At 45.7% G+C, this 12,895-nt stretch overlaps 1 protein-coding gene across 6 annotated transcripts in view; it reads left to right on the forward strand.

The window, feature by feature from the left end:
* The window catches only part of usp25 (ubiquitin specific peptidase 25), a 30,749-nt gene extending 18,164 nt beyond the window's left edge, over positions 1-12,585 (forward strand). For 3 of the 6 annotated variants that reach the window (XM_042708552.1, XM_042708553.1, XM_042708555.1), the window contains 9 exons: positions 917-1,056; positions 2,398-2,598; positions 5,334-5,429; positions 6,458-6,636; positions 7,757-7,835; positions 8,108-8,187; positions 8,512-8,635; positions 11,662-11,857; positions 12,097-12,585. In XM_042708552.1, coding sequence (XP_042564486.1) covers positions 917-1,056; positions 2,398-2,598; positions 5,334-5,429; positions 6,458-6,636; positions 7,757-7,835; positions 8,108-8,187; positions 8,512-8,635; positions 11,662-11,857; positions 12,097-12,269 — 1,268 coding nt within the window. In that variant the 3' untranslated portion in view covers positions 12,270-12,585. The remainder of the gene's footprint in view (positions 1-916; positions 1,057-2,397; positions 2,599-5,333; positions 5,430-6,457; positions 6,637-7,756; positions 7,836-8,107; positions 8,188-8,511; positions 8,636-11,661; positions 11,858-12,096) is intronic. The other 3 variants (XM_042708556.1, XM_042708557.1, XM_042708554.1) reach the window with 2 other exon arrangements.
* Positions 12,586-12,895: the final 310 nt, after the last annotated feature.

Below are 12,895 nucleotides of genomic sequence, written 5' to 3' on the forward strand. Positions count from 1 at the left end.
GTCAGTCACACAGTGACCGTGTGTTAAAGGACCTGTGATGCACACTCCAACTGTACTGGTCAGTCACACAGTGACCGTGTGTTAAAGGACCTGTGATGCACACTCCAACTGTACTGGTCAGTCACACAGTGAGCGTGTGTTAAATGACCTGTGATGCACACTCCAACTGTACTGGTCAGTCACACAGTGACCGTGTGTTAAATGACCTGTGATGCACACTCCAACTGTACTGGTCAGTCACACAGTGACCGTGTGTTAAATGACCTGTGATGCACACTCCAACTGTACTGGTCAGTCACACAGTGAGCGTGTGTTAAATGACCTGTGATGCACACTCCAACTGTACTGGTCAGTCACACAGTGAGCGTGTGTTAAAGGACCTGTGATGCACACTCCAACTGTACTGGTCAGTCACACAGTGACCGTGTGTTAAAGGACCTGTGATGCACACTCCAACTGTACTGGTCAGTCACACAGTGACCGTGTGTTAAAGGACCTGTGATGCACACTCCAACTGTACTGGTCAGTCACACAGTGAGCGTGTGTTAAATGACCTGTGATGCACACTCCAACTGTACTGGTCAGTCACACAGTGACCGTGTGTTAAATGACCTGTGATGCACACTCCAACTGTACTGGTCAGTCACACAGTGAGCGTGTGTTAAATGACCTGTGATGCACACTCCAACTGTACTGGTCTGTCACACAGTGACTGCATGACACCGGACTTGACCAGGACCTTTACCTCACGGCTACTGTGAGAGGCTCCGGTGTTGTGCTTAGGCTGTTGATAGTTGGGTGATATTTTCTTCCCTTTCTTCCTCCTCCTCCTCCTCATCATCTTCCTCATCCCCCTCATCCTCCTCTTCCTCCACCTCATCATCTTCCTCTTCCTCCTCCTTGTCCTGTCCTGCAGCCCAGCAGCTGGACCCTGAGTATATGGAGCAGCAGTCTCCCATAGACGACTCTCGGCACTTGAGGGAGGAGACCGAGAGGGCCATCTCCCAGGCAGCCGCAGAGCACGACCCCAAGGGCCCTGAAGTCCTGCTCAACGCGGTATGAACACACACACACACACACACACACACACACACACACACACACACACACACACACACACCTCTCTGAGGGAGGGACCAAGAGGCCCATCTGCATTGCAGACAGTGAGCATGACGCCAAGGACCCTGAAGTTCTGCTCTGTGCAGTAGGATCATGCCAAACACATATACTCTCCATCTCTCGCTCTCTCTCTCTCTGTCACACACACACACACACACACAGAGGGCCATCTGCAAAGCGGCCGCCCAGCATGACTCCATGACGCCACTCTCTTGGCCTTACTAGGACACACACACACACACACTTCTCTGAGGGAGAAACCTCTCTCTGGGCCTTACTAGGGGCCAATTGCAGATGATTTGCAGCAGGCCCATAGTTACTGCGCACATGCCCCGCCCCGTGGATTGAATGGCTGTCAAGCATCCGTCTGTGGTCATTTCACATCATCTGCTCCTTATTCTGTCCTGCTACTGTCATCAGTGACTTCATACCGTCCTACACAGCTCCATTGGGCTTGAGGAGACTTGATTCTTTTTGGCCCTACTTTAGTCATTTCACAGTCAGCTTCTGCTGCACCCTGTAGTGAAGGGTGGGTAAACATAGAAATGTGTAGCGGTCATTGGTTGTTTTTGAGAGTTGCATTGCATCAATTGTGCTGTTCTTTAAATCAAAAAGAGCTTAATCCTTACATGAATGACCTAAGTAGCTGAACTAAAATGTTCTTCTTTTGACAAGAAGCCATAATAATTCATTTCACTGAACTCTACTTTCTACAATTTCTACAATTTTCTTATGATCTAAGACATATAAAGAAATGATCATATAGTTATTCTTAGGGTACAAGTCTCTCTTTAATTGGTAGATCCTGTAGAAATTGCTTTTCATACTCTGAGGATTTAGTGTTCCTCTGACACGTTTCGGAAAAGCAGCCTTTTGGGTTGTGCTCCGATCCAATCCCATTTTCCAGTCTTGATGATTAGCTGCTGAATATTAGGCCACTGACCTGGATTTGTGTTTGTCAGCATGGCCCTCCAATGACTCCACAGTCACCCTCTCCTCTGCTTGTTCTCTCTCTCTCTCGCTCTCTCTCTCCCTCTCATACATCTGTTCCCTGTTGTTCTCCATACAGAACCCTGTCTCCTACACTCCAGACATTTCTCTGTGTCTGTCTGTCTGTCTCTTTTTCTTTCTCTCTCGCTCTCTCTCTCTCTCTCTCTCTCTCTCTCTCTCTCTCTCGATCCGAGTTTATACATCTGTTCCCTATTGTTCTCCATACATAACCCTGTCTCCTTCACTCCAGACATTTCTCTCTCTCTCTCTCTTTCTCTCTCTCCACAGTCCAGTTCCATCCCTGCTTCCCCGACCCCCCCCTCCCAAGCTCCTGTTCAGGTGCCCCCACCTGCCTCTTGCCCTGAGGCCTCCCCTCTTTCTGAACAGGAGGGTGCAGATCCCCCCTCCACCACCCAGGTAGCAGAGATAGCCATCCCTCAAGTAGGAACCTTCGTCATTGAGACAGAGGAGGGGGGGTACGATGACGAGGTAGCACCCCCACCTCGCTCCCTTGTTTTCCCCACCCTTGCCTGTCGGATGATATCTCTATGGTGGCCTGTGACCTTTGCCCTTTTGCTTGCACCCGGGGAGTCTGGGATCTTTCAGCTGATCCATAGACATGAGCTTCATGTGCTTCTGTACTAGACGTGAATGTGATGTGCATCAAAGCTAAACTATATGAGGAAGGTGAGGTCATGTGACTGGGGCAGAGCATGGGCAGATCGGACTGAAGGAGTACTTTGTTCTTGATCTTGTTTAGCTTGTTGTTTTTGTTGTTGCTGTTGGTGAGCAGCTTTTTGTCAAGTGAAATGATTTATTTGCTTTGAGCTTTTTGTCTTGTTGGTCAGCAGAAATGGGAATATAAGCCTGAATGTGTCTGCGTGGCAGGAAGTTGGTGTGTAGTGTAGAGTCTGTAGTGTGGCTGCATAGCTCTGCATCGTCTGAGTGTGCATACATGTTCTTCTGCCTCAACCTACCACACACCACAAGGGAACAGGAAGGACCCAGCCGGACCCTGCTCCATCTTGGGGTCATTACCCAGAATCCTGTTCAGTACAGGGGTTGCACAAGGTGCTCAAGCAGTTACATCAACTCTCGAGGTTCTACATTAACATTGAGTACTCGTTAATCACATGCCGCTGCATCTCATGCACACTCATGTTCAGTGATAGCCCTTGGTAAACAAGAGGAAGGATGTCCACAGCAGAAAAGGGTCCGTCAATTGGTTGGAAGTAATTTGATAAAATCAGAAAATGGCAAATATTATTTCACAAATGTCATTGGGCCTCATTCTCGAACGCAGTTAAGAAGAATTTAAGAAGGAAGTTCTTCTGAATTGGATTTAGGAAAACATTTGGCATTCATGAAAGTTTTCTCATCTGGGATTTGTTCTGAACTTCAGAAGACTTTCCGAACTCGAAATAGCAGTCGTAATTCGCCCAGAGTTTTCTCAAATGCGATTCCTTAAAAAACGGGGCCATCTTGTGGTTTTTTGAGGAATCGCATTTAAGAAAACTCTCCGTGTTAGAAGTGTTAATGAATTTGTGAAAAATCGTTGGTGATTGCGTTCACATCAACTCTACAGACATCCTCGGATTAAATTAATTATATTAATAATAATTACGAGAATATTTGTATCATTAACAATTACGTTTCACATGTATAGTCATGATTCTACGAGGTACCGTGATGTCATAAAATAAATAAAAGGACTACACCAGAATGCTGCGGTGGTCTAATGAGTGTCGTTTGGCACTGCCGTCTGTGCAAGTACGGCAATCCAGAATTTTCATTTGTAGTTCCACGTTGGTGGAACTAACTGCCTAGCACTACCAGAGCAGGGGTGTCCCCCTCTACCTTTTAAGAAGCTTTTGAAGACCCAACTCTTCAGAGAGCACCTCCCTTCCTAACTGGCACTTCGACTAGTGCTTAACTTGCACTTACAGCAGTTACATTCCTGCACTTCGTTTTTATTTTCTATTTAGTTTTTCTATTTCTTATGTAAAGTAGTATTTATTGTTACACTAGATCTCTATTGCTCGTAGCTTGACTGTTCTCTCCCATGTACGTCGCTCTGCGTTTACTCAACGGTGTTCGCTTTCCGCTTTTAACATGACTCGTTTACGAGTTGCTTTCGCGTGGACTCGGTAGATTCCGACAGCATACTTAACCACGGTTGTGTGACCTTATAAGGAGCTGGCGGGGCATGTATGTATGCAAATTCAGGAGCACGAGAACGCGCTTTCAATTTAAGAAAACTCTTCCGGTGGAGCACAGCTCAGAACACTTCTGCTGTGTAGGAACACATTTTCAAGCGTTCATGAATTTGTCGGATGTCTCTTTCTTACGTTGTTTTTCCGAAGCCCGTAAAAAACATTTCAGAAGAAACAATGTGATCAAATAAATGTGCAACCATTGTGAGTTTGTTGACAGATTTCCCAAGGTGGCTCTTAACATGGAGTCTGTCTTATAATAGACTAGGCTACTACACTAATGCGGCTAAACAAAATAATGTTGTTAAAAATAAGATGCCAACAGACTAATCTCAGTTTTGATCGGTTGTGCTTACTAGTGATGAGCAGGTTTCACAGAATTTACAAAAAACAAACTGCCTGTCACATGTAAAGGCTACCTCAGAATGTTGGTGAAAAATATAATTTAAATATTGTCAGTATCATCTATATTTCACCATTGTGTAAGGTAAGACCAAGTGTCATATCACAGCATTCATTTTATGCTTTGCCCTAACACAAACCCTAACCACACCATAGTTGCATAGTCTCTTTATTGATGCAAGACACCTCCATGCAAGATGCATGAAGTCCACCCCATCCTTCCGATCACTTGAGGTTTTTCAGGGAACAAGCACTCGATCAGTAACATGATGCACGTGTGCAACCCCTAACCCCTAGTTCACTGTTCTATGAAGCACCAGCATGTGAATGACTCCTAAACAGAATCCTGAGTTGGGTTCAGTCTTTTAGAACACACCAGCTTTGTGAATGACTTGTAAACTGATGCACTGGATTGGATGTGTACGTCTGCGTGCAACTTTGTTGTCAGAGGAATGAGCGGCAGCTGTGTGTCCTGTGTGGGTGTGTTGATGCCTGCTAAGAAATGGACAATTCTCACCCAAAGATGAACATATGAGCACACAGACAGCAGTGTGTGTTGGCTAGCCAGTGATGCAGAGACTACAGTAATGTGCTTCCATTCCTGGACAGGCGTTGATGACCCCGGGTATGCAGGGTGTTATTAAGGCCGTTGGCAAAACCAGGAAAATATATGACAAGTACGGCCCAGAAACGGCCTTCTTTAAGGTACTCCCCTCTCCCTCAGTAATCTCCCGCATGACAGGTTCTCTCCATCTCGTACTGCATGCTCCCACTGTGTCTGTCTGTTTTTGTGTGTGTTTACTTGTGTTTGGATCATTAGAATTACTTGCGCCATACATTTATCAAACTTCATTCCCGTCAAGTCATTGATATGGAATGCACAAATCATAGATGATTAGAACTCAACTCACATCCCAAAAGGTGCGTTTTTTTTTTTTTTTTTTGCTCCACCCCCTATTATTTTGTCTGTCAATGAAATTGAATGGAAAGTTAGACCTTGACATAAATTGAAGCAGTACTCTCCTTTCAGCTAAAAGTAATTGGCATTTTAAAGCGGCACACAACTAGTTTGTCATAAGCAATTATTCAAATGAGTCTGTTATGTTGTGTCTGCCTGACCTTTTTTGTTTGGAGCTTTTTCAAATGTGTCTGTGTGATTCTCAAACGAGTTTTACAAAGACACATGATTTCTGTTTTTAATTGAAATGTCTATTGCCTATATGGTTGACAAGGTTCATCTGTCATCTTGCATGAATCACTGATTTATATGATCAGTTGTGCTTGCTGTTCAAATGAGTAACAAACTGTACCAGTAAGTGTATCTGTAGAGTTAAACAGTGTGCTTCTGAACTGGCCACAGTGTGCTTTATAGTACACTTCTGAATGGTGCGTTTTAAGGGTCCTGTGCTGTTAGAAAGTTCTTTAGTTTGTGTGTGAAGCGATCAGATTCAGTTGTGCTGTGTCACGTTCATAGCATCAATGCAAAAAATGCTACATTAAGCTAAATGCACTTGGGCCTGGTGATTTGAAAAGTCCTCGAGTGTGATCTGTGTGAGTGTGGGCTTGCCCTGAATCTCACGCTCCGTGTTCAAAGACGTAATCACATGCTAGCCCTGGCTGCAACCCATGTGTGGATATTGGCATGCGTGTAGTGTGTTTGTGTATACTTCTGTGTCTGTGAATGTTGAGCTCTGTGTTTAACGTGGGGCTGTGGTTTCCGTGTGGTATGACAGGCCATTGAGGTGGAGTACGGCCGTCTGCTGAGGCTGGCCCAGGAGGACACGCCGCCAGAGCGAGACCACCGCCTGCAGCACGTCATCGTCTACTTCATCCAGAACGAGGCTCCGCAGAAAATCCTGGAGAGGACGCTGCTGGCGCAGTTCGCCGATCGCAACCTGGGCTTTGACGAACGGTAGTACCCACAATCCTTCAATTTGTACGAAAGGTAGTACCCACAATCCATCAGTCTGTACGAGTGTCGGAGGGCTCTTTCTTTACCGCGTGGGGTCCAGGGTGAGGTGAGCCCTTAGGCCACTCCTTCCAAGGGTTCCCCTGAGGGTTTTCTACACTAATGTGTCATTACTGGTGAATAAATGTCTCTATTTTTCTCTGGTTCTGCTGCTGCTCCCATCTGCTGCAGATTAGCGTAAGGTCATGAATAGAGCTGGATAACTTGCTGTAATGGTTCAGTGTAATATCATTTAGACACTCTCAACATCCCTTTTCATTTCTTAAAATAGTTGTCTTTTTTTTTGCATTTGTCGTTTTCCTTTAAAAAGAGGCAAGTCAAGTCTCAAGTTGGTGTTTTGTGTTGTTTTGTTTCTCTCTCTTTCCTTGAGTGCATAATCCATCCCCGTAAGAGCGGTCCCTCTCGTGTCATGGAGGGATAATTAGATTTCTGTGTGCGAGCAGCTGGATCTTGAGCGGGAGCTTAGGAGAGAAGAGAAGAGAAGGCCCTCTATTTACTTTACTTTACTTTCATTTCCTTTTCCTGCGGCAACAAAGTAGGATTCATTGGCCTGCCTACTGCCCTGGGCCGCATCACCAAGACTGCCTCACTCTCTCCCTCTGTCTCTCCCTCTCTCTCTTTCCCTCTCTCTCTCTCCTCCTTTTCCATGATCAATATTTCAGTTAATTTAAGGTTGGGCATCCTCAGACAGTGTCCCAGAACAAGCGCATCTGTAGTGACCTGAGCATCCCGTCCACTCTGTTTGGCTGTCGTGCATATTGTGTATCTGTCAAACAGGAGGAGGAGCAGCTGGGCGAAGGGCCGAGGCAAATAACGAAGGACCTAACAGAGTTGGGTCCGTCTCCCGGCTCTGTAATAACGCGTGTGTTTGTCCCGCTTCTCAGGTGTAAGAGCCTCGTGAGGGTGGCCTCTGTAATAACGCGTGTGTTTGTCCCGCTTTCAGGTGTAAGAGCCTCGTGAGGGTGGCCTCTTTAATAACGCGTGTGTTTGTCCCGCTTCTCAGGTGTAAGAGCCTCGTGAGGGTGGCCTCTGTAATAACGCGTGTGTTTGTCCCGCTTCTCAGGTGTAAGAGCGTCATGAAGGTGGCCTGTGCCAAGCTGCATCTGATTACACCTCAGGAAGTCAACATGGAGGAGTATGAGGTAGATTTGTGCTGCCTTTCACTGGTGCCCACATGGCCCACAACAAGTGTGTGTGTGTGTGTGTGTGTGTGTGTGTGTGTGTGTGTGTGTGTGTGTGTGTGTGTGTGTGTGTGTGTGTGTGTGTGTGCGTTTTATGTCTGCTTGATTATTTCTTGTAAGATGAGCTAAGCTGTGTAAAATCCTTTTATAACACACAGGGGAAACTCAATAGATCACAGTAGCATCTGTTTTTGATAAAGACTACAGACTGTGACTTCTTCTTTCTGGAATAGATGTGGCACCGGGAGTATCAGAAGTTTCGGGAGACAACAACATATCTGATGATTGGCCTGGAACTCTACAAGAAGGAAAAGTAAGGCTATTTGAGGTCACCAAGAACTTCTCAGATGCAATGTTTTACCAATTTTGTCCTCCATTACCACTAGATGGCAGCATATAGTAATGGCACATCCATTGAGTTGTACACAACTATTGTGGTTAGTAATAGTCAGTTTGCCGCATAGGGTACCTGATATTAATATTGATCTTCTTAAATAATGTTACACTGTGTTACTCTAACTTATCTTAACAGTTTAAGAAGTTCTTATATCAGGTTTAAAATAAATATTGTTATTGAAATAAATAAATATAAACAAATATTGATCTAAATGAAAGAGTTGTGTTGATTGTTTTCCAGCTACGTGGAGGCGCAAGTGTATCTCATCTACTCGTACCAGTTCAACAGGGAGCTACTGTCGAAAGGTCAATACCGGGGTCACGATGAAAAGCTCATTGCCCACTACCGCCGGGAGTGTCTGCTGGTGAGTGCGTGTTGCTTTCCACCCCCAGGAAATTTCGTTTAATCTCCACTAGTTTAATTGGCTCACTTAGTTCAGTCTCTAAATGTGGTCAGTGTATTTGGCAGAAAATGACACAGTCATGCATTGATTGCATTGATGCCATCAACGATCACATAATTGGGACCCAATCAACATGCTGGTCCAAATATAGAGGCAATGACTGTCTCTTTAGATTTACATTTGAAGCGTGAGTGTGTTTGTCTGTGTTTCTGTGTATATTAACACACAACATGTGTGCAGTAAGAGATATTTATGTGAGGCTTTGGCTCATTGAAGGTAGCTGATCGATGTCTGGATGATGATAAGGTGTTGGAAGTGTAACAGTGGTCACTTGATGTGCCGTATGTTTAACATTTTCTTCTTTGTTTTGATGGGGCTGATGTCACATTTATGAAAAGGTTCTTATTTTGGAGACATTTTTATTTGTATTATGATATACAATAGGGGTGGGAATCTCTTGGCACCTCACGATTCGATTCGATTCCGATTCAGTGGTCAACGATTCGATTCTAAACCGATTATCGATTCTACACCGATTATCGATTCTACACCGATTATCGATTCTAAACCGATTATCGATTATCAATTCTAAACCGATAAAACGATTATCGATGCATCTCGATTTTTAAAACATTTGAGTTTGCTACTCAGAGTCTCAAATCACTTCCTACTTTGTGTTTGATAATTAAAGAAGATCAACAGATGAATTACCTTCTCTATTTTTTATTAGAGAAAAAGCTTTCCCTTGTCACAATTATGACTTTCAATGAACAATGCAATAATCGATGCAGCTTGCATTTCAACACAAAATGAATGTGTAAAAAAAAAAAAAAAAAAAAAAAAATTTAAATTAATTTTTTTTAAATTTTTTATTAAAAAATCGATTATGAACTTTTCTGAATCGAGACAGAATCGTTCTAGAGAGAATCGAGAGAAATCGAAAAATCGATTTTTTTCCCCACCCCTAATATACAATCAGTATTTTTATAGTAAGAAACGTAATGGGAAGAAGTATTGGCCTAGAGTTAAGAGAAGTTATTCATCACATTATAATTTAAGTATAAGTATTTATTCTTATAAGTATTTAAGTATTGATAGTTTTAACGTCAAAACTATTTCCAGCCCTAGTTATGTGTATCTTCCTGTCTCAACTTTATATTTAAGGCACTTGTATGTCAGTTTGATATTTAAAGATTCTATGCCTCACCCTGATATTTAAGGGACCTATTACCTCAGCTGGATATATGGGGAGTGCACTCATATCAGTGCAAGCCACAGTGTCTGTGTCTGTGTCTGCTCAGAGTTTGGAAACATCCCCAACCTTAATCTGGGCTACAGCTCCAGAGCCAGTGCCAGCTCCAGAGCGTGCCTCGGCTGGTCAGAGAGCTTAGTTTAGATGGTTCAGTTTATTTATTTAAATTTTGTAAATAACAATTGGGAATTGTTTCAAGGGGCTTTACAAAGCCCAAGAACTCACTAGAACACTAGAGGCAACACTCCCTCATTTTTAAGGGAGAAACCTTGAGCAGAACCCGGCTCGTAAAGGAGGGGCCATCTGCCCGAGGCAAGCAGTGGGCTTCTCTGGGCTGTAGCGTGCCTGTGGCTGTGGCTCTGTTCACTGGCTCATGGGCCTGGGCCAGCCTGTCTCTCCTCCCTGCCTGCCTACCTCTCCTGCCTGCCTGCCTCTGCTGCCTGCCTCTGCTACTCTCCTGCCTGCCAGGGCTCCCGTTCCCAGTAACCCTACACCAGCACTGTGCACCTAATGTAATCACTGGAGCTGGAGAAGGAAGCCGGCAGAGCGGCACGGTGCAGCGCGGCTGTGCCGGCCAGCGAGTGTAAACACATTACACAGAAAGAGAGAGAGAGAGAGAGAGAGAGAGGGAAACGGACGCAACCCTGTCCTCGTTTAACCTCGGCCATTTTAGAAGCCAACCAGGCAGGCAGGCAGTGCTGGAGAAAGAGAGAGAGATAGAGAGAGAGAAGGAGACTCGCTGGAGAGAGAGAGGGAGCGAGAGGGAGAGAAGGAGAGAGGGAGACTCGCTGTAGAGGGAGAGAGAGAGATATAGAGAGATAGAGAGAGAAGGAGACTGAGAGGCTGGTAGACTGCTGCACAGTTTATCCTGCAGCTCGCCCCCTAATTGAGAATACTGCTAACATTGACATAGCTAATGTACTGTGATGTTTTTGCGGATTTTGAGCTGGTCTTTAAATGCAGCATGGATTTGAGGTAGCCCACTCCTTGCGTTCTTTCTCTCTCTCTCTCTCTCTCTCTCTCTCTCTCTCTCTCTCTCTTTTTTTGTGTCTTTCTCTTTTTTCCCCCTCTCACACTCTTCGCCTCCCTCTCTCTGTCTTTTCCCCTTCCCTCCCTCCCTCCCTCCCTCCCTCCCTCTGTCTCTCGGCGCTGCAGCAGCAGCAGGACAGTAAGGGGTCAGTGAGTTCCTTCTGAGTTGCCTGGCTCTCCCAGCCAAGAGCTGGGGCTGCCTGAGTGATCATGTCTGCAATCCGCGGCACCGTTAGCATTAGCGTCAGCGCGAGCGTCAGCGCCCCCAGTCCCACTCTCAGCGCCCCCGCTCCCCTCGGCTGCACCTTCCTCGCACAGAAGACACTTTGTGTGCGGGCCAACTCAGCCCGACTGGGAATACTGATCACAGGCCGGCCCAGCTGTTCCTTTTAAACTGATGTTAGGCATTCATCGGTCCTTTTATACTCTGTGTGTGTCTGTGTGGGTGGGTGGGTGTGTGTGTGACTGTTTCAGAAACAATATGTGCACACTCACTTGTGTTCGTGTGTGTGTGTGTGTGTGTGTGTGTGTGTGTGTGTGTGTGTGTGTGTGTGTGTGTGTGTGTGTTTTTTTCCCTCTCTGTTTCTCTCTTTCTTCCTTTGTTTTTTTTTCTCTGTCTCTTTCTCTCTCCCTCTCTCTTTCTATGTGTGTGTGTGTGTGTGTGTGTGTGTGTGTGTGTGTGTGTGTGTGTGTGTGTGTGTGTCAGAAACTGAACGAGCACGCCGCGCGCCTGTTTGAGTGTGGCGAGGAGCCGGAGGTGGTGTCCGGCCTGACCATTATGAACGAGCTGGTGGTGCCCTGCATCCCTCTGCTCCTGCTGGACGACATGGAGGAGAAGGACCTCATCGCCGTAGAGGACGTCCGCAACCGCTGGTGCTCCTACCTGGGCCAGGAGATGGAGCGTACGTGCCCCTTCTCAGCCTTGGTCTTTGTTTCCTCGCTTTCTGTCTGGCACATTCTTGCACTCTTTTGTGTGTGTGTGTTCGAAAGAAAGAGAAATCACATAGCATTATAAATAACACACACACACACGCATGCACGCACACATACACACTTTCTCCCTCTCCCTCTCTCATATACACACACACACACACACACACACACACATATGCTGACTGAATTTTGTTCTCCTCTCCCACAGCGAATCTGCAGGAGAAACTGACGGACTTCCTGCCCAAGCTCCTGGACTGCTCCACGGAGATCAAGAGCTTCCTGGACCCGCCCAAGCTGGGCGCCTACTCCACGCAGGAGCTGTGCGAGCGCTTTGGCCGCGTCATGGCCGCCCTAAGTCGCATCCCTGCCGACGGCAGATGAACCCCTCGCCCAGCACGCACACTCACACACTCACACACTCACACGCTCACTCACACACTCACACACACACACACACACACACACACGGGCCTTCGCTTCGGTCACGTCATATGGCCTCCCTGAGACACATCCCTGCAGATGAAACCCCAACCCTGGCCCCCCCAACACAAACACACACACACACTCACACACACACCCTTAAACCCAGGCCTTCCTTAAACCAGGGGTTTGTCTAGCTGTTACTCCTTTTGTTTGTTTTTCTTTTGCTGCTATAGGTTTAATCATTTTCATCATCAGCATTATTATTATTATTATTATTATTATTATTATTATTATGTTTCACAACAATGCCACAGAGAGTGAGTGGGGATTATATTGAGAGAAAATGAGAGGTGCATAGCTGCACAAGGATTTTGGTGTGTGTGTGTGTGTGTGTGTGTGTGTGTGTGAGTGATGAATGAGTATGAATGCACAAATGCAAGTGTGTGTGTGTGTGAGGGGGGTACAAGCACGAAGGACATGTACAGTTGTATGTAAATGTTTGGGTGCCCCAGGGCTAAATCTGTATTTTGTTGATTTTTGAAGTGAAAAGAAGTAAATATAAGCCCTGCAGCAGAGGGACATTT

This window comes from Clupea harengus, chromosome 8, assembly GCF_900700415.2.
Source record: "Clupea harengus chromosome 8, Ch_v2.0.2, whole genome shotgun sequence".
In the NCBI taxonomy this organism is placed as follows: domain Eukaryota; kingdom Metazoa; phylum Chordata; class Actinopteri; order Clupeiformes; family Clupeidae; genus Clupea; species Clupea harengus.